The sequence below is a fragment of the Triturus cristatus genome, chromosome 5_2, assembly GCF_964204655.1.
Source record: "Triturus cristatus chromosome 5_2, aTriCri1.1, whole genome shotgun sequence".
NCBI classification, from domain to species: Eukaryota; Metazoa; Chordata; class Amphibia; order Caudata; family Salamandridae; genus Triturus; species Triturus cristatus.
The window spans coordinates 888,923,236-888,945,746 of NC_140588.1; the positions used below are offsets into that span (position 1 = coordinate 888,923,236).

At 46.1% G+C, this 22,511-nt stretch overlaps 1 protein-coding gene across 2 annotated transcripts in view; it reads right to left on the bottom strand.

The window, feature by feature from the left end:
- Positions 1-22,511, bottom strand: part of RNF128 (ring finger protein 128) — a 651,941-nt gene that overhangs the window by 12,858 nt on the left and 616,572 nt on the right. For both annotated transcript variants that reach the window (XM_085608031.1, XM_085608032.1), the window contains exons 4-6: positions 20,755-20,837; positions 3,107-3,203; positions 1,589-1,796 (exon numbers count right to left, since the gene is read on the bottom strand). In XM_085608031.1, coding sequence (XP_085464157.1) covers positions 1,589-1,796; positions 3,107-3,203; positions 20,755-20,837 — 388 coding nt within the window. The remainder of the gene's footprint in view (positions 1-1,588; positions 1,797-3,106; positions 3,204-20,754; positions 20,838-22,511) is intronic.

Consider the following 22,511-nt stretch of genomic DNA (forward strand, 5'->3'; position numbering starts at 1 on the left):
ATTTATAGAAGTACTCCATAGTAAACAGCTGTGTAAATAGTAATTAACAACCAATTTGTACTATTTCAACCCATATTTCTACTCACAAAGCGATACCAAAGGGGATGATGGACGGAGCGTTTGAGCAAATCAAACACTCTCCCCCAGTCAAATGATCAAGACGGATTTGCATATAGCTGGGTCCAAACTGGAATGGCATGGTGAGCAAAAAAATGATGGATTTAGGCCCAGATCTCTGTACTGGGGTGAATGTATGACATTGTTCTGCATTCTGTCCATCAACTGTTGTTTTTGCATTTGTCACCCCGAGTGGGACGGGTATGCTCAGACGTGAGTCCTGTGCTCTCCATGCCACTGGAATCAAGCTATCCTGGCTGATGAGGGGTGAAACCCCGAAACCAGTCCTAGGATGCTTGTTTCCAGTCCAGGGAGGACCTGGCCTGGCAGTTCGGGCTGGACTGTTTCCATTGGGCACAGGGTCAAGACTGATTTGCATATGGCTGGGTCCAAACTTGAATGGCATGGTGAGCAAAAAAACGATGGATTTAGGCCCAGATCTCTGTACTGGGGTGAATGTATGACATTGTTCTGCATTCTGTCCATCAATAGTTCTTTTTGCATATTTCTACTCCTGGCACAACACACACTGGGTATAGAAGACAGTTATACAGTAAAGGTGGGGTACAATGGAAATCAGACAGTCTAGTTGTGTTGAGGCATGCATGGAAGTGATGTTGCCATATCAAGATCACTGATCTAGGCTATTATAATGTCAGCATCTTAGAGAGTAAAGCACAGCAGCTCAGCATGTATACTGACAAAGACTGTTCAGGCTGCAATGCTACTCCTAGCTCTAATGTAAGAATTAACCCCAGACAAAATAACATTTTGCTGTTTGGCGCTCCCTCCAACACTACTGGGGCTATTTGGCATACTCTTGTTGAATTTTGGTGCAGTCTCAAGGAGGACCACAATCACATTTATTTAGCAACAGCTAAAGATATATCGGCTAGCCACACTATCTCTGTTAATGTCAGGTGAAATTCTAGGTTACTGTGTAGTAGCAACCTAAACATTGGGGGTGGGCAGTACCAATCATCAGTTTTCAACACCTTGCTCAAGCTGAGGGGGACCTAGGAATAGAATTCTCTGAAGTGGGGCACTGGAAAATGAGAGGGCTTAAGTCATATATATGAAGCATATTTAGTGTATATTGTCCCTCTGTATTAGAGTACAATATAGAATGAAACTCCTTGTATTTTGAGGGGAGAAGCTCAGCAAAGAATATTCTTCACATCATGCAGATACAATGCATAGAAAGCACAGCTCTCCAGGCAACCCTCCTGGTTTGGTGGATGACAACAATCAAAAGGGCATGTTTACTCTTCCAGAGCAGCAAAACACTCATTCAAGAATATTCTGCAACTTGCTCACATGGAATAAATTAAATATTCAATTTCTTTAGAAGATGTGTAAATGCAATCAATTATACAATTTCCCTTTCCCCCTGTAAATTGTTCTTGCCCAGCAAGTTAGCCATTACTTGAGATGCAGACCTGAGTATTCTTAGGGTTCCCTGTATAGATACCTGTATTCTGTCCAGAGGCACTCTCATCCTTTGCAACTATCTCATCCATTCCTCGCACCGAGGCGTACCCCGAAGACGCAGTCTCACTGCGCTCATCCTCCTCAGTCCACGCGGTTGTACTTGCGACTGAAGTTGGGGATACAGTCGCAGGAGGAGTTGTATTCGATGACAAATCTGATGTGACTGCAGGGGCTTCCTCGACGTCCACCTATTGCAGAGAACAGGACAGACATGAAGATACACTGGAGTATGAAGAAGACATTGTTCAATCAAAGTAAACTAGCTACATTATTCAACAAAGAACCCAAGCAGTTTACAAAGCAACTTCTAAATGTCACTATGGAGGAAAGTACAAAGGCAGGGGCACAGCACCATTTTTGAAATTTGCTCCACTGCTGTATGGGCTATAGAAGAAACTATACGTGGAACTATAAAGCGGGAGGAAGGCGGTAACACTAGTGGAAGCAAAGATTCCCTGTTCCGCATCCCCTTCAAGATGTAGTGGGGGTAAGAGGAGTACCTTGAAACTGAGCCAGTTGTATTGCTACAGTAGAAAGAGCTGGACTGAGGCACACCATAACACAGGCCCACAAGAAGAGACAAAACAGCTAAGCCCAGAGGTGCTCATCCACTGCAGTGCAAGCTCGTCACAGAGGACACCTATGGCCCAGTGAGAATCAGACTGGCTGGCTGAGAGCTCAGAAGGAACTTGTACTCAGAGCATGGTACAGCAAAGGAGAAAAGGGGAGGTAATACAAGCAGGAGCCTGGAAAGCAACGGTGTGTAACTGGATGAGAGCACAGAAGAGAGGACAAAAACCATAGCACTGTAGGACACTTCACCCAAGTACCCACAACATCTGAATAAATGCAAGCATCTCTGTCACTGGCAATCGATGGGACCACAACTGACGCAGGAGTTTCCACACACTATGCCACAACACACAGATCAGCCATATGCAAATCAGTCGAAGTCCTCTGTGATAAAAGAGCCCTTCTTTAATTTGCCATGCTGAGCCAACTAGTAGTGTTTTTTTATTTTTTTGTTTTAAAGAGTGTGTAGGCCAATCAAGACATTGTGTGCGTGTGACTATACGAGGCGTGATTGAGGGAGAATGCCATGCATGCATGCTGGTTTTCTTTCTTGGGTTTATGCAAATATTGAAGAAAAAAATATATATCCAGATATTGAATTATAAAATGCAATATGGATTTTACACATATGTATATCTATCAAGAACCTTCAGAATAAAGCCTTTGATGAAAGTACACATCAAGCTATACAATCACTAACAACACATGGTAGCGCAAGACTTCAGCCCTTTAAGATGCATTTCACCTGAAACTGCAAGATTGTTTTGCACAGCACTGCAAAGTACCGAGTATGTACACGTTCAGAAACTGCAAATTAGCTCTCAATGGTAATGCAGGCTGGAAATCAAAACAAATGCTACACGCACCATTCATGTTAATTATTCGGCTACTTAATACATGGAATACAAGTTGAAAAATATCTTACCTCAATCCCTAAAGCTTTCAGGATGTCACATTTACACATCGGACATGTTCGGTGTTCTAAAAGCCAGGGGTCAATACAAGCCCGGTGGAAGAAATGGCTGGAGAGAGAAAGCGTAAAGATGAATATAACCATTAGGAAAGAACAAACTATAATACTAGAAAGCAAGCACCCATGCAACTGGCATCCAACCCTTCCGCTGCCACCTTTCCCCATCACTCCTTAGAATCAATTTAGACATAAAAGTACACCATACTGACTAGTAGATCTGATTTTGATCGTGCCTAAAGTAGTCCTGATCCTGTTCGCCCTACTCGTGGAGGCATCCCTACACCACCACGCTTACCTCATCATTGGCAGAACGGTGACCAGGTGACCCAACACACTCTCCCACTGGCACAACAATCCCACGACCCACCGCTGACAAGAAGAAACTTTGAGTTCCTCTGCCGCATCACTGCACAGCTGAGGGGCGACAAGACCTCAGAAGCCATGACACACTGGATGAGGCAAGCCCAACTTCCCAGATTGCCTCGTCACAGCTCATGGCTTGGCTTCGGGTAGTCGCTTAACATCCTGGGATTCTGGGCAAATCACTTAATCTCTGTGTGCCTAACAAAAATGATTGTGTCCTCATGTAATGCAACTGGTGCTATGTAAGGTGCTCTGATACCCGATTCGGGTCAAATTCGCGCTATATAAAACTTTGTAAAATACAAAAATTAAGTAGTGGCTTCTAAGCCAGGAAATGGCACTCCCCTTGCCCTCATTACCACGAGGACCACTGATCCATATTAGGACTACTCAGATGGCATGCCATCCCCAGTATCCAGTTAAAGGGCCGACGTTTTATGGCAGTTAACATGCATGGGTCTGCTAAGACCTTGGCTGGCTGATTCATAAGTATATGAAACCGAGATGTTAGGCTCATTTTGACTAATTATACTTGATTATACAGTACATACAAGTCTGTCATGTAAATCAAACATTAGGATAGAGGCACAAACATGAAAAACAGCCCTTTGTAGATATTGAGTGAGTTACAAAGTTGAGCACCAAGCACCCGAACAAATCTCCTCCAGTGGTTTTACATTTGACCAGTGTATAAAGTCATACTAGATCCTGAAGGTGTTTAGGTCTGCTATACTACTGCACCTTGAAACGGGTGCAGCATATGATCGATCACACACACGCCAGAAGCTCACATAGGATGGTGTCCGACTGGGGATAGAGGAACCCTGATGGACCCCACAGCTCAATGATTTAGATTCATAAGTCCAAGGAGGCAAAGACATTACCCAGTTTCACAGCAAGGATCTAAACCGCTCAAGCACGGTGCCAACCAGTGGCCCTTGGGGTGTCCAAGAGCATGAGATGATCAACTATGCCAAGTGCCACAGAAAGTTCCAAGACAAGGGCACGGACAACTCCTGCATGACAACGAAGTGTCATAAATTCAACTCTATCTTCCAGCTATCGATCAGTTGTCATTGTATTATTCTGTATGCTGCGAGGAGGCATGATCTCATTACTGAACACAGAAAATGTGCATATATCTGCTCTATCTGCCGACCCTAGTTTTACGGCAATTTACATTTTTAATTAACTATTTTAGTTGCACTAAAACCGTAACAATGTGGGTTTGGATTACCTTCCAAAAAAGGCCACGGTTTTCACAAGCAGCTCTGGGTTTTTCATGGCAGGGGTAGCCTGTCCATTGTTTGGGTCTGAACTGTACCCTGAGAACTCTGTTTTCGCTCTTTCATCCTGGCAAAGATTCATTCCTGGTTGGAACAGGCATTTCATAACACTTGGGTAACCCCGTGGCTCCCAGAATAGCGAGAATAAGTGTGGAACTAAGTAGGGTTCAAAAGTGTGACTCATGAATATACTGAAAATAAAACTACCACCACTACCGAAACCCGACAACTAAATGCACTATACAAGGATGTCAATTAATGTCACTTATAATGACTGGGGTTTTAACACCACACGTCATCGACTCAGAACGGAAAGGATACAAGAAAAATACCGGCTCCCTGAAGCCCCAGATTCAGGAAACAGATGGCAGACTCTCTCACTGATAATGCATGGCCCCCAGAACCTCTAGCCCTGACCTGTCCAAAAGACTACAATGATGAGTTTAGAGCAGGGGTCTTCAAACTGGGGGACGCGCCCCCCTAGGGGGACCTCAAGTGATCCTAGGGGGAGCGCCAGGCTGTGGCCAAAACAAGCATTATGCTCACAGCAGTGCTTTGTTTTAAGCAGGGGAAAAATGAGCAGCAGTAAGCCGTTCTGTAATGGGCCATCACCAACATCTTTTATAGCCTTATAGCCCGCCGTAGCGGGCTATACCGGCTATTAAAGGCCCACTGCAGCGTTAAAGGCCCGAGCCGAAGGCGAGGGACTTTAACAAAAGCAGCGGGACTTTAATAGCAGTATAGCCCTGCTACGAAGGGCTATTAGAACATTCTGCCACTAGAGGGCAGAATGTTCTAACAAATTAAACAAAGGCTTCTCGAAGCTCGAGGGGATTTAAGTCCCCTCGAACTTCGAGAGGCTTTTGCAAAACATTGGAATGTTGCTCTGCGGGCCTTTACCGGCTGTAGAAGCAGGGAGCACTCCATTGTCAACAATGGAGCTCCCAACATTCCAATGTTCTAATATCATTTATATCCTGGCTGGGAGAAGATGTCAAAATGGACAGGACCCGGATTTCTAATAATCACACTGTGGATACTTTTACACAATAGTAAGGCCTGCCTGGCCAGAATAGTATGTTTGGCACTCATTTATTTGGTTGCATTTTTAAAACAGTACCATAATTTAACTGCAATTTTTAAATAGGTCTTGTGTTTAAATAAGTTGAGACTTACTTATCAATTGCCAATTTAATGGAAGAATTGTGAAAAAGAGGGGGGAAATAAATCAATAACTTATTTCTTCAGGGGTGGGGCATGGCATTAAAAGTTTGAAGACCACTGGTTTAGAGCATCTGAGCTGTGTCATAGCCCTGTCTGCCAGTATAAAGGCTTTGCATAAGCCAGTGCTTTAAGTAGGATGAAAAAACGGGTGGGGGGTCACTCTAAGTGGTGTGGCCTATGTAATTAAGGGCGTGGCTTAAAAACACCTAAACTAAAAACCTGTGCTTAGCATAGTATGCCTCAAGACTGATATTTTGCTGTGTCATTGCATCCGGATATATTATACAGTAAGTAACATTATACCTACAACAAGCCAGGACTATTGGCTTTGTCAATGATTGTTAGTTGCTAAATAAGCAACAACTATGGCTTTGTTGTACATTATATTGCAAATGCTTCAGTTTTGAAAAGATGGGACTGTGAAAGTACTATAATAATAATCTGGCATTTGTAAAGCGCGCAGCTACCTACCAACGGAGGTGTCCCGGCGCTGAACTTCTACCACAGAGGAACCCATCCTGGCTTTCCCTGTGAAGTGTCTACTCCTGGGCACCCCCAAGGTGCAGCCAGGCATCCCCTGCGCTGTTGGGGCCGTTGTGGAGATTAAGCAAGCTATTGCCCAGAGTTGCAGAGTGGGGCCCATGATTAGAATAGGCACCGAGGCGAGAAATATCAGGTCCGAGGAAATTAAGCCCAAGACCCGTCGAAGCGGGAATTGAACCCTGGTCTCGGGCCGGACCTCTGCATCAGGGTCTGCTGCTCTCACTATTGAGCCACACTTCTCCACAGTACTCTACTATGAAGAGTCTCTTTGAAGTAACATCAAAGGCAGTGAGGGGTGGTACGGCTGCAGAGTGACGTTTTTTACCCTGAGGGCGATGGCAAAAATGGAAAGCCCGATAGTGACCCGTCTCAGCACCTGCTTTTTAGAACTGCCGGTGCTGAGCACTGGCAGGACCCAGCCCACTTTAAGCCCTGGCTTAAGCCGGCAGAAAGCGGTGTGCCAACTGCTATCACAAATTCAACCAGTAAGGAGAGAAATTGTTCACTACATAACGACTGAACATCAATTGTTGCTGTAATCAACACACAGTGCATCTCGTACTGTAACTGCTAGTGCCAGGGTAATTGCAGTCAGTCCTTCCCTTGTCCTTGTTAAAATGATGGGCACGTCTGTGGTGATGAACAGTCCCAGGCTGTTTGGACTGGCATGGATCTGGCCCATGCACAAGTATGCAAGTCCTTGTGCCGAGTTCACTGGCTGGCTGGAGAGCTGTACTTCATTTACCCAGGGAGCTGGTCCCCTTCCAAGACAGCTGCCATGCTTGCACAATCCCTGCAGGATCAGTAAAGCGTGTTCCTTAAATGGTACCTTTTGTCCTCGGAAGTTTCCAAATTAGACTGTTAAATGTGTTGGAAATTTCCAAAGGGAGCAAATGCAACTTTAGGCAGAACAAAGCACTTGTGCCACGCTCCAAATAAATGAGAAAACTATGTACTGTTTAAGGTAAGGTTCAACTTGAGTAGAGGCGGTACAAGATTCCCTCATACAAAAGTGATGGTGCAGAAAGCTTCAGTGCAAATGTTGCTCTAACACAAGGACCAGGTCTAGTATGGCCAGGAATGGTGCAGGCCTGCCTCGCTCAATGTCTACTTAAGAATTTTGGGGGCCTGGGCAAGACACGTAAAACTTACAGAACTCGGGTCATACACAGTGGCGGCTGGTGACATTTGAAAATGGCGAAGCGTAAAAGTGCTGGAGGAGTGCCCCGTCTGTGTCGAGCGAAAAAGCAAAGTCGCAAAGAAAGAATGAAGTTTAAAAAGATATTAACACACGAGACACCTTCGCTAGATGAGCACCGAGCTGCTGTCCCACCTTTGGCCTTCTGTGGTGCAAATGCAGCACGGCGGGCACACATTACTTTAGCGTGCATTGTCTACCAGTTTTTGCAGGGATTAGCAATTACAGCGCTTTGTTTTGTCATTAGCCTTTGGCTGGTAGTAGCCTGGAGTGCTAAATCCAACAAGGTGCTTGTATTTAGCACCCGACTCCAAAATAGCACCAGTGTTAAAACCGGGGCTATCATTGGCGCTCATTTTACCACCATCTCCAACCTATGTACAGCTCTCATAGAATTACAGTATCATGTTTGAGTTTGATGAACTCAACATTGACTCCCCCCCTAGAGAGTTATATTACCACCCTGAAATACACATTTTGCTGCAGAATTTCATGCAATTTTCCCCCCCAAAAAATCATAATTGCACAAAAATAAATTACGCATTTTGTATTCCCCTACATCCAGAATGCACAGTTTCCGTTCTCCCTACTAAACAAACTTTATAAATAGGCTTTCCTGTTTTCAGTTTCTATTTTTGGTAAATTCTGGTGGTGTTTTTTCAGTGTTTTCCAGTGATTTCAATACTTCAAAAAAACAGTGCTTTTCAGTAGTTACTCATTTTCGCGCCATAAAAAACAACTGAAACAGTGTTTTACTGGTGTTTATGGAACGCTTTGTTTTTATTATTGCTTTTTCCATTTTTCTTCTGAAATTGTATACTGCTCTATATTTCAGAAGCTTAATACAGTCATGAAATACTTTCCATTGTCCTTTCATTCTGCAGCAAAGGTTTAACAAGCATTTGCAACGCAAATGGTCTCACATTTATGCGTGTATAAGCTATTGACATTGTAAATGACAAAGCCTTTTATTTAGGTTTTAAAAACAAAAACAAAAATAAAAGGCATTGTTATTTGCAATGTCAATAGCTCAAACTCGCGTAAATGCGAGACCTATTGCATTGCAAATGCTTATTTTTAGAAATAAACACATCTTGTTACCACATGTTTTTTTGTAGCTGTGTTTCTTCGCCCCATAATTTTTTTTGTTTATGTGGACTTTTGTTGCAAGGATATGGTATAGAGATTCCAACTTACAGCGCGTGAATTATACCAGTATGTTTTTTTTATTCTTAATATGCAGTCCGTGTGACTATTGTGGGGCACAGTTCCAGCTCAATAAATACGAAAGTCCAATGAATCAATAATTGCCATAACATTTTTTTTACATTTTTGGTTGATTCTTACAAGGGATCTATTCAATTTAGAATTTTTATTGTCTTCATGGCAACTTATATTCAGCTGTTGATTTTTATTCTTTAACAACATCGTGGAGTGCCACAAATAATCATATTCTTGCTGCAATACCTTCAACTAAATTTGACTGTATATAAAATTAATAATCAACATTGGAGCGCTTACCATCTAAGTTTTATTCCTACACAAGCGGACCTCTGTGACAAAAGCAGTACCCACTCCAATCTCTCTCCTACAGGTATGTTAATTACCAGAGTTATCCATTCTTGGCACTTTTATTGTTGCCTGAAAACTGTTGAATACAAGGACCTCTGCAGTGCTTTTAAAACAGCTGCACTGCTACAAAACGGGCTCCCCAACCGAGGGGAGGGAGTCACTGTTACTTGGCCTCTTTAATGTGGGCTTTATTCGCAGATGTCAGGAGCCCTTTGGTGCGTGAGGGGGTGTGAGCAGTAGGGGTCAGTGAGATTACCCTCCCCATGTGCCTGACAACACTCCCTGGCAGGAGTTCGTTAATTTTATTAGCAGGCTTTTTCATTCTTAAAATGCAGTGCGTGTAACTGCATTGTGGGACACAGTTTCGATTCAATGGATACGAAACAAACATCGAACAGTGTGTGGCATTACAGACAGAGCTGATACATTTGCAAATAGAGAAACACATTTGAAACTCAGCGTCACCCTAACATTTTGTGATCTTCCGCAATTCGCAGTCTTAAAAAACCCATTCACTCTGGCAACTCCAACAACATTACAGCGCTTAATAAAATCTTTTCTCACTAAAGAACCAGCCAGCCACAGCTTACTTTCCGCATTTGGCCTTTGATGTGCAAACAGCAGGCGCGCAACACCCATTGGACTCAAAGGGCTCCGCCCCTCGTGTGTGGGAGCCCGGGAGGAGAAGCTTCCCAGCGCACACAGCCGCACCCGAGCACTGCACAGGTCTTTAAAAGACCATTTGCATGTTAATGAGGCCTCGCTGTTTCACCCCTTCTAAGAGCCCCTGCTCCACTCTGCCTATGGCTTAAAGATTCAGTTCCCGCCCCCCCCCCCCGGAAATTTGGCTCTAGTTTTGAGTTAGGTGCAAAACAAAATCAACAGACGTTGGGAAGTGCTAAGGAGGCTAGCTTCACAGCTGACATAATATGTGATTCGTACCTCAGGCCATGTGTGACACAAGCAGCCAGTCCTGGCCATCAAGAGACAGTATGATGGCGTTTGAAAACGAATACTGGCACAAGGCAGTGCAAAACTACAGGTCCCACAAAGCATAGCGAGAACAATCAAATGATGTAACTCACTCGTGTATAAGTGGCGATTGGTGCAATTGTCTGTGGTGAGGGCACGGAGGGCGTAGCTGGGGATGAATTTGACAAAAAAACATGTCCAGGAGAGGTGTAATCTAATGTAGTCCTGAGCAAGCAAAAGTAAAGGATGAAAGAGGAACTGCAAGAGAGAAAGAGGTCCTGAAAGGGCGAGGGAAGCCTTCCCAAGACGCCTCACCCACCTCCAATCTCTCCAACCCCACGAGATACTGGTTCTGATGACCCTCTGAATGTCTCGGCTCCTTCGCACATGCTGGCTTTTCACAAGTTTGTTCTCTAATTAACTTTGATTTCAAAAGTCACCAGTTGCTTAATGCAATTGCAGTGAAGATACTTGCTCCATCTCTGCTCTAGTATACCAACATCCCACAAAGTGTGACACACCAGAATTGCCTGTCTGTGCCAGTGCTGAACATAATGTCTTTTTTTAGCGGCCTCTATATTTGTACCCACGACTGAATCACGGCAGGTACATATAGAAACTCACAATTATGAACAGTTCTAATGCAATAATCCTCTATCTTATCCAGATTCTTAAACAGGGCATTGTTAGGTCTTTCCTTCAGACAACTTTTAGGTCTCTGTTAATGAAATACCTCGTGTGAACCGTGTCAGACACTCACAGTGTTTCTTAGGATCGGTTCGCTTTCTTGTCACTCATTTGCTTGTTTGTCATTCAATCGCTTTCCTTCCTCTTCTATTGTCGGTCGGTCCCTGGGGGACGCTTCTTCACCATCATGTTCACTGGATGACTTCTATCCTACCGCTGTTCACGTTCAGAGAACGTCCTCATTATCCTTCAACGCTCCGTGAGAGTGCATCTATTTTCGTGCTTTCTTCCTCGTTTTCTGTTTCCCCCCTAAATGCCCACCCCGTGTGCCTTGTGATGCTTTTATCCCGTCCATTCCTTCCACTTTCCCTGCTGTTTTTGCTTTTTCTCATTCTCTCCCTACCCCCAACTCCTCCGTTCTTCCCTCGTGCACCTCTCCTTGCTGTCATTTTACCCACGCTCCGAGTGGCGTCCACCATATGGGCCCTCACAGCATCACGACACCAGCGCATGCACATCATCACGCTAGGTTTTCATTCAAAGACTGTTTCTGCGCTCAGCCCCACCCCCAGGGGCTCTGAGAAGGGGCGAAAGAAGAACAAAGCCTCGTTATGTAAATGGTCTTTTTAAAGACCTGTGAAGTACTCGGGTGCGGCCGCAGTCAGACAGACGGCAGACCACAACAGCTCCTCTCGCCCGTCAACTGTGAAAATCAGTGACACTCTGTTTAAACCGGGTCAGCTGATTTTCATCCTGTGTGGTACTGTCAGTTAGAGTCGGTTTAAACCGAATTCCGGACAGCCTATTTATAAACTAAACCAGCCTGCCACACACTCCCTGCACGCTGGAATAAATAGAGATTAGCAAATAAAGAGTGACGACAAAGGTGTTTCCCTCATGCTTGATTCAGTCAGATTGGTTTTTTTGCCCAATACACTGACAAGTATACATATTTACTCACAAGAATACATATTTTCCATGTGTGGGTTTACCGCGAGTCAAAAATGCACAATAAAATAAATTATACTCACTATTTTAGTGTGCTTGAAGGGATTTCTGCGGCAAGACATTCTAGTCGGCACTGAAGAGTGCAGCCCGGCCTATCTTGAACGGCTGCCGAGATTCCTAACTGTGCCTCATGTGGCAACAGCAATGCAGCGGGCACCCAGAGAGCAAATCGCTCTATCACAGTCACAACTCTGTGCATCTCTCAAAACTACAGCAGGGGGGCTCCGCAGAGAGCCTTCACAAGTTGGCACCTTTGGTCACTGTCAGCAGCATAATGTGACCTGGATATGCTCGAACCTGACACCTGCTGCTACCCATCGATCTCCGCATGCGGTGGAACCTGACACCGGCTGCTACCCATCGATCTCCGGATGCGGTGGGCCCCTGGCTGCTGTAATTAACATCAAGGCAGCCCGGGCAGACGGAACCCGAATCTACGTCTCCCTCACCATCACAGAGGCCCAAGTTGTGTAAACAGGGCCAACTTCATTTAAAACACCTGGCATTGCAACATAACTTGTAGGCCTATGTATTTTATGAATACACCTAGCTTACGTTAAACAAATCTTTTGATGGTAAAGTGGTTAATAAATAAACACAATAACAAGCTAGCGGTGTTGTTTAACCCCCAACTGCTCAGCATCCAAAACACCTCCGACAAAAGGACTTAGTGATTTACCATGAAGGGTTAAGTGAATCATTTGTTACCTGGTGGCGCTGGAATAAACTCCTTCCTCACCCCCTCCACCCTGGATACTGCTGCTCCAATAAGGGGAATCAAGTAGTACTCACTGTTTTCAGCTTGATCACGGGGTTTCTCTCGGACCGGGTTGAAGCTGGTTCAAGGAAGGAGGGAAATGCGAACTCAGCGCAGGAAGCAGTACTTCAAATCCCGCCTCTTGTCATAGGGTGACTCTGTATCAACGTCATCCAGTCAGGGGAGGAAGTCAGGGGAGGAGGCGGGATCCTAGAACTAGAAGAATGTTCTGAGCTGAGCTACGTGACTACGTCCGAGATCAGGGCGAGCCGAAAATCCGACCGAAGTCCTGGAAAACCAGCTGCTTCAGGTAGCGCCTGCTTGCCCTCACCACTGCCTCACAGAGACACTTTGCACATGCGTGACTTGGGCGATATTGAAGTAGAACGAACGTCCACCACACGTCATGCGTAGGGTGTGTGTGCGTTTGTACACGGCCGTGCTGCACTGCTACCACTGCCTACCAGAGTGACGCAGCCTCAGACCACCAGTCTCCTTTCAGTTTCAACTGGTGTCTCTCTTGTCTTCCTCCGACCCTCGTCCGGAGGCTGGTGGGGCAACGCGTCCGGAGGCTGGGAGGGCAACGCCCCATTCGCCCCTATGCACCAGCAGCCACTGGTCATACAAAAAAATTTGAAATATGTTTTGCACGGGACTATAAAAATCCTTCAATTGACACTGGTTAGAGAGAGCGAGAGCGCGAGAGAGAGAGCGAGAGAGAGAGCGAGAGAGAGAGAGAGCGCGAGAGAGAGAGAGAGAGAGAAGGAGAGAGAGAGAGAAGGAAAGAGAGAGAGAGAGAGAGAGAGAGAGTGAGAGAGAGAGAGAGAGAGAGAGAGAGAGAGAGAGAGGAGAGCGAGAGAGAGCGCGAGAGAGCGAGAGAGAGCGCGAGAGAGCGCGCAAGAGAGCGCGCGAGAGAGAGCGCGAGAGAGAGAGCGCGAGAGAGCGCGAGAGAGAGAGCGCGAGCGAGAGAGCGCGAGAGAGAGAGCGAGAGAGAGAGCGAGAGAGAGAGCGAGCGAGAGAGAGAGCGCGAGAGAGAGCGAGAGAGAGCGAGAGAGAGAGCGAGAGAGAGAGAGAGAGAGAGAGCGCGAGAGAGAGCGAGAGAGAGCGAGAGAGAGAGAGCGAGAGAGAGCGCGAGAGAGAGCGAGAGAGAGAGCGAGAGAGAGAGCGAGAGAGAGAGCGAGAGAGAGCGAGAGAGAGAGCGAGAGAGAGCGAGAGAGAGAGCGAGAGAGAGCGAGAGAGAGCGCGAGAGAGCGCGAGAGAGCGCGAGAGAGAGCGAGAGAGAGCGCGAGAGAGAGCGAGAGAGAGCGCGAGAGAGCGCGAGAGAGAGCGAGAGAGAGAGCGAGAGAGAGAGCGAGAGAGAGAGCGAGAGAGAGAGCGAGAGAGAGAGCGAGAGAGAGAGCGAGAGAGAGAGCGAGAGAGAGAGCGAGAGGGAGAGCGCGAGAGAGAGCGCGAGAGAGCGCGAGAGAGCGTGCGAGAGAGAGAGAGAGAGCGCGAGAGAGCGCGAGAGAGAGCGCGAGAGAGAGCGAGAGAGCGCGCGAGAGAGAGAGAGAGAGAGAGAGAGAGAGAGCGCGAGAGAGAGCGCGCGAGAGAGAGCGCGCGAGAGAGAGCGCGCGAGAGAGCGAGCGCGAGAGAGAGCGCGAGAGAGAGAGAGTGCAAGAGAGAGCGCAAGAGAGAGCGCAAGAGAGAGCACAAGAGAGAGCACAAGAGAGAGCACAAGAGAGAGCACAAGAGAGAGCGCAAGAGAGAGCGCAAGAGAGAGCGCAAGAGAGAGCGCAAGAGAGAGCGCAAGAGAGAGCGCAAGAGAGAGCGCAAGAGAGAGCGCAAGAGAGAGCGCAAGAGAGAGCGCAAGAGAGAGCGCAAGAGAGAGCACAAGAGAAACAGAGAGAGCGAGAGAGAGAGCACGAGAGAGCGAGAGAGAGAGAGAATGGTTTAAATAGTTTACATCCTTGAGGATCACTTCTCTTAACCTCCACCGCCTCTCGGTCTATCTTGCTTTTTGTTCCTGCCACTGCTACGGAATCATCTCCCTGCGACCCTACCTGGCCAAAGTCCTGGAGCAGCTGATCAACAGGCACCTAGGTAACAACCTCAACAAACACCATCTCCTTGACACCATTCAATGAGGTTTTAGACCTAACCACAGTACTGAAACAGCCCTCATTGCTGAAACAGATGATATCCGTATAATCATGAGCAGAGAAGACACAGCAGCCCTCTCCCTCATGGACTTCTCTCCAGCTCTCAACCCATTATCTCACCCAGTACTCAACCATCAATTTCATGAAACCAGAATCCAAGGACCTGTATCAAGCTGGACATGCTCTTTCCCAACTGGTCGAAACCAGTCGGTCAGCCTGGTCCCTTAATGCTTGGATGCTAGTAATCCCATCTGTGGCGCATAGCAAGTCTCATAATGCAGTCCAAGCATTTTCAACACCTACATGACCCCGCTTGCCAGCATCATCCACAACCATGGAATTGACACCCTATCCTATGCTAATACCCTATTCAACAAAACACCTAAAACCTGGACCAAGTTTCCGGCCTGGATGAAAACCAACTGTTTTCCCAGCATGAACACTAAACAAGGCATAAGTTATTATTTTCGGCAGAAGCTCCTCACCGTGGGACTCCATCTGGTAGCTCTCAGAACTCGGACCAACCCATCCAACTAAGATCATCAGCATTGTCATCAACATTAAACTCACCACAATGGCCCAAGTCAACACCGTAAATGCCTCCTGCTTGAGCACCCTGAACATGCAGACGAAAATCATTTAATGGCCCCCACCAGCAAATACAGAACCAGCTCCCAAACACTCACTGCAAGCAAACTGGACAACAAGAATAATCTCTATGGCAGAATCATCACACAACTGACCAGGCATCTCCAAACCATAAAGAACTTAGCAGCAAGGATCACACTCAACCGATCACGCCGCAGGCACTTCATCATACACCTTTGGGAACACCACTGCCTTCCTATAAACAAGCAAGCTCTGTTCAAACTCTTTATGCAGACCTTTAAATCGCTACACAACACAGGCCTAGCTTACCTCAACAACTGCGCCACATTCCACAAACCCACAAGACACCTCAGCTGAACCAGACTATTCACACACATCCCATGCATACGAAGAACCAGATCTGGAGGTAGGGCTTTCTCCTACATCACTCCTTAAGTCTGGACAAACCTGTTGATACACATCAGAGGTGCTTCTTCAAATCTCAAATTTCACAAGGAGCTGAAGATATGGTTCTTTGAATAGACTTCCACCAGCCTAGTCCTAGGCCAGGTTTGCCTTTGCTTCAGTGCTAGGATACCCTTCCTGGTGATAGAGCTCTACAACTACATGTATAATAGATCATGCCTCTTTCTCAGACTAATTTTTCTGTCTCCCTGTCCCCATCTGTCTATGCTTAAGTAGAAGCTCAGATGTTGTAGATGCTACTTTAGATAGTAGAATCCAAACAAGTTTAATTTCGCATCTAGTGATATAAAGTGACCGATGTACATACTCCAACTTTTGACAGCATATATGAGGGAAATCCAGGAAAAATAAAAACACACTGGTGGAAGTTAACCTTCCCACTGATATGCACTGAAGTGGGAGACGTTTTTAAGCAGGAGGACACTCAAATAGAGCTTTTTATGTTGTATATGCAGAAATAACCCACCAAAAACAAGAGTGCTGGCGTAGGTTCATGTAGGTTTACAGACTGAAAATTGGGTTATTAGTTGAGAGGGGTGGAAGCCCCACTCAAATAATAAACAAAATCTCTGACAGGGTGAACAACAAAAAGTCCCTAAATTAACCTGTGCTTAACCCCCTGGTAGATTAGCACCAAAGCAGTTAGACTTAACATCTAGGCAATGTGTAAAGTACACACACACACACACACACACACACACACACACACACACAAAAGTAATAAAGTGAGACACACAACACAAGAAAAATCCTAAATCAATTTAGACAAATTGTGTAAATTTTAATTTAAAAAGTGACAAACAAAATCCCGTTAGCGGAACCGGAGTTCTGATTTTTTTACATTTCTTAGTGAAATCTAGCACCAAAAAGAACAAGGTGCTATCAGCAGTTTTCTAGAAGGGCGAGATCGGATCAAAGTCAAAAGTTAGGGCTGATCATAATGGACAGCGGGTGAGATACAAGGGGTGTATTGGGCCGGATCCCATCTTAAGTTCGGACACGATCTTGAGAAGGTAGAGTTTGAGTGGGAAAAGACACCAGTCTATATCAGCTGACGAGTCTTCGATGATGGGAAGCCACTGGACGAGACCTTGGTGAAGCCGGCGAGGAGGGTGGGAAAAGCTGGATTTTCAGGCCGAGGAGGTTAAGGCCATTGGGTTGCTGGTCGTTGTGGAGCACCATGAAGATGTCTACCTTTGGACTTAGAGGTTTTTCTGAATTTCAGATTCACCCAGCGGGATGAGGCTGCAGGCTGTTAACGATGGCCCCATGATGCCAGGCGGCATTGCCTGGAGTTCTTGCTAAAGAGGATTTGTTGCTGAAGACAAGAACGTAGAGGGTGCCAGGAACCTAGTGAACGTCATTTCTGTAATGGAGAATCAAAATTGCAATCGTAGGGTTATTGTGAAGCCCTCTAGTTGCAATTGTTGGGTAAACGTTTAGGCGGAATGGACCCCTTTAAGATGGCCGCCCTATTTGCTAATTCTTCTGATGTGCTTGTGCTAAGGCATGGATATCGCGTGATCCGAGATTTCATCCTCGGCGCGCACGCATTCCATTGCGCACTTCAATTTGAGTCTTGACAGGAGTAGAAGCTTATTTCCGGTGTCGCGCTACAGTTTTTGTCAAAACTGGTAGCGTCCCTCATAGCTTATGCACATTCTCTTCAGAGGAGTAGAGAAGTATTCAGACTAGTAAGTCCTCATCACAGTTTCTCGTTTTGGGCAGTTGGTCAACTGTGCTGCCCCTTCAGCCGAGAAGTTCAAAGCTCTCCTTTGCTCGTCGAATTCCTGAGAAGTTCCCTACTGTTTCATGGCTCCGGTAGGCTTACCGTCGAGAACGAGGTGAGCGAGTGGAATATCGTCGTGACCAGAGACAAGTAAGAGCTAGACAGTGTAAAGACTGCGTCGTGAACAAAGCAAGTTACAACTCTGCGATAATATATGCTCAGTCTCCTTTTTCCCCCCGCCTTTCATGCGTGCTTCCCTATTCTTACCTCCACCCTTTTCTCCTTACCTGCTTTCCTTTTTGCGCGTACTGTCCTAAGGAGCTGAGCATAAGGATATCTGCTTTCATTCCAAGGCTTCACCCCCCAGAGATTTGGAATTCTATGAGAAGTCAGAGTACTGACTATAGTTTCATCAAGAAGACTACTCAAACTGCTGTCTGTTGTAATTCATACTCATCCATTGGGTAGTCGCAGAATAGCGAGAAGGTAGCAAGAGAGGCCCACAGAAGAATTAGAGAAGTAGGTTAGGAAGGGAGTTTAACTGTTACTTTTCTCTCCCATGTGCACTAGGAAGTAGCTGTCCCTCAATCCCAGCTGCAATCTTCTGAATAACAGAAATATAGAAGAGAAGCAATACTCACGCCGAACCTGGTAGGATTCAAGAGAGAGAGAGAGCTCGATAAGGAGGAATAAGTCAGAAGTAGGTACAAGAGTAGTATTGAAGTGTTGTCTCCCTCTGTGCATTAGGTGCTCCCGTATCATCTAAGAAAGGCGACGAAGGAGTTCAGGTCCAGCACGAGTGTCTCTTCTCTGTCCACTCCCCTTTCCCCCGGCCTGGAGAAGCTGCTTAACGCAGTGAGCTCCGGGAGGTGGGCATTGGGAAAAAAGCAACATTCTGCCTCTGTGGAGATTCAAGCGCACCATGACAGAGGGAGCTGTGGCAAATTCAATCCCACAGGCGGTACACCTTCGTCAGATTGGCTCACAGGTCAGTCCAGTCTCATACCAGTTCTTAAGTCCTGGGTTTCGTTTTTTTGGTAGGACAAGGCTACTTTAGCATCACACCAAAAGTCCAGTAACAGGGGAGCACCACGTTGAAGCTAGGACTCACTCCAGTAAGGACCAGCAACAGGCAGTACGTTGCAGAGTCTCTGGGGCTTGTTGTGTCCTGTGAGCTCGCATGGGAGGCCTGCCAGCTATCCCCTGGAATCACTCTGTTGGTCTTGGGTTGAAGGAGCAGATCCAAACTTCCTTCATCAGGCAGCAGGGCAGTCCTTCCAGCAGCAGGGCAGCAGTGCAGTCCTCCCTTAGAGTCTTCCACAGGTCCAGAAGTGATCTGAAGAATGGTTGGGGGTCTAAGATTTATACCTGTGGGGGGACCCCTTGTCCTACCCTCACATCTGGTTCTTGAAAGCACTTTCATTCCCCTGTCTAGGCTCCAGTCGGGGTGGCAAAAGGCTGGTGTCAGGTTCCTTTGTGTGTGTATTAGGCAATGCCCTTTGAAGCATAAGTGAGCACAGTTGTGCTCCCAGCCATCCTAGCAGGATAGCCCATCCTGTTCATACCTAGTCCCCTTTGTGTCACTGTCCGGGAGAAATACATAAACCCCAGGACACTGGCAGAAGGCACAAATGGTTGGGACAACAAAACACCAATTTTCTAAAAGTGGCATTTTCTGAATTGTGGCTTAAAATCCGACTTTAGCATTAAAGAGGATTTTAAATTACAATTCATTTTAGTCTAAACAGCATATCTTTAGCTGCTCCCAATCTAAAGTTAGCACTTATTAAATGTAATAAGGTAAACCTTTGCTAGTCGGTTTGAAAGATAGGGCTAACTACAGTGAAACCTGCATTGGCAGTTTGGGCACACCTTGGGGGTGACTTATAAGTTTAAAAAAAGAAAGGTTTAGGCCTGGCAAAAGGTTTACTCTGCTAGGCCAAATGGCAGTATACAACTGCACTAGAGGATGCAGTGGCAGACCCGAGATATGTTTTAAAGTGCTACTTTAGAGTGGCATAATGAGTGCTGAAGGCACACAAGCAGCATTTAATTTACAGGGCCTGGGTACATGTGGCACCCTTTAATAGGGACCTACAAATAAATTAAGTGTGACAATTGCATGTAGGCCAAGTTTACCATGTTTGTAAGAGGGCTCAAGCACTTTAGCAGTGGTAAAGTGCACAGAGTTCTTAAGCCAACAAAAACAAATTTAGCAAAATAGGATGGGTAAAGACAATAAGTTTGGGGACTCCCACCCCAGGGTATCAAGTCTAACAGTTACAAATATACAATATTATTGTTTGAAGTTTACATGTTGATGGGTTTTTGTGGGCCGCACACAATACGGCCAACATTGGAAACCAGTAGCAAATATAAAGAATTTTCTATAGCCCAGCTCATGTTTCCAACAGACCGCCACAGAGAAGGAAAGGCGAAAAGGAGCCTTGAGCATGTTGAAGAGAAGGCCCAGCCCAACAGAAGACAAAGCATCTGACCAGAAGCCAAACACCCTTCTGGTGAGAGCAGGAGTTAACTCTAAATGCTGGCTTCTCCATTACAACCAACAGGTGTGCTTTATGTCCCCTTCTGCTAAGAGCCTCTATCAGAGAAAAGCAAAAGCTGCAGTAAAGGACAAACGATTTACTGCCTTGATGGCATGAGGCTGTTGTAGGCCCAGACACAGATACACAAAACAGCCAATGATGGCTTAAAGAGGCTGACCCAATGTCCCCTTCTTCATGTTTGGAGTATTTGTTCAATACAATATGTTCATAATGGATTGAGCCAGGGGAGTGGCTATCATTGGTGCTGCAAGCGCAGTGGCGCCAGAGCCCCGAGGGGCCCATTGAACCCTGATATTGGATGCATAAGACTAGCCCAATAGCAGTTAAAGGCGCATTTTCCTCCTCGCTTGCACCAGGCCCCACAACATCCTTGTTTAGCTATTGGATGATGCAAGCATCAAACCTAACAGACTCTTTGAGAGATTGCAAAGTTAATATCTACACAAAAATCCAAAACAGTCTTTGTTTCCAAGGATACTTACTTGCACGTTAAGATGCGCACTACATCATTGGGCTTGTAGTTATCGATGCACACAGCGCAGCTATCTCCATCCGGACTCGCCTCCTAGGCAGAAGAAACAGCCATCAATCATTCAGGATAAAACTTAACACAAATACATCAAATCAGGCCAAGTATTAAAAGAATTCATCTGAAGCTGGTATTCATCAGACACTGCTTGACAGATATGGAGGTCATTCCAGGGGAGGAGGCACAGAAAAGCTGCCCAACAGCTAAGGTACGGGTAGAGCTATTCCCCCAGTTGCACCTCTTCACACTGAGCACAACACAAGATTGTGAAAATGGAAAGATCTCCAAGACCCTGAAAGAGTCCTTTTCACCAAATATGCATGTATTTGCCAATGCCTTTGGGCTCTGGAGCAAGGAAGGAAATGGTCCCCTGGCCACTGTTTGGGGTTAAATTCAGCAAATAAGAGGCGGCGCTGGAAGTAAGGGTGCAGGGGTGCTTCACTCCAGACGATGAACCAGCTGCAAGGATGCGTTTATGTTTTGTTTTCATCTGGTCACATTTGCTGTGCATTCAAAGACAGATCTATTGTCAAGACGTGTCTTCTAAATTGCTGCTTATCCTTTCAACATGGCAATTGATATTCACTTTTCTTTCTCGGAATCCAAAGTTAGAGTATTTTTTAAAGTGAACTATCTGACAATCTTGCTGAGGCACAGGGACAGCAAGAAATGAAAGGCTGTGGGATGCCAGGTTTTTCTCTAAAACGAAACTGTACACATTGGAACACAGCAGCTAGGAAAGCACAAATGAAGCACATTTGTCTTCTGCAATTGTAAAGTGTGATGGAAACAAAGAATTTAATAGGATCAGAACAATTCAAAGCACTTTACTAGGTGATGTGCAAATGATATATATTTGCTGAAACCTGATTTCCACACATATTTGTTCCTATTCTATATAGTTTTATCCGTAAATCTGTAGGTCAGTATGAATTGTTTGGCCATTTCAGCATCAGATGTGGTGTCTGCTACCACACCATGCGTGAGTAATATATTTGGGACAGTGTGCTCCTAAACGCACCATCGGCTACATACGACACCCTTACCACTCTCCTGCTCAATGGGGCTCCTTTGCTATACTTTTTCTTTGTGACGCTTGGATTTTTCTCCATCCTTATGACTTCAGCTTTGTAATATTGATGGCCGCACCCTTACTCCGAAAATCATTCCAGCACCACTGCAATAAACTGGGTTCAGTGGGCTGCCCAGCCTCTGGGCCCTGGTGCCACTGTACCTGCTGCAGCCATGAAACTCACACCAACAACTGTCTTACACGCAACATTTATTTATAAGGGAGAAATGGGACACAAAAAAAATTAATGGGCGAGGGGAAATAGTTTTTTTCTAAAGAAGTGGCGTCACGATGGGGGTGCGTAACTCACCGGGTGACACCATCACATGGGGTGACACCGTAACACCGCCCAAAATGCAAATAATGGGACCACCGCCCGCAGACCAGCCTGCACGGGGGAGCCCTGCGCCCGGAGCCCAGGCAAGGACAGCATGGCATCCATAGGGGACTTCGACCCGGTGACCACCAGCGTGCCGGCCACCAAGATCGAGATCACCGTGTCCTGCAGGTAAGCCCCCCGTGCAGCTGACCCTCACACGCACCCCCTGAATCCCCCGTGCAGCCAACCCCTCCCCTGCTCTCCCCCCCCCACCAGCCATGAGCAGGAGGTTAGACGCCTAAACTAGCACATTTTTCAT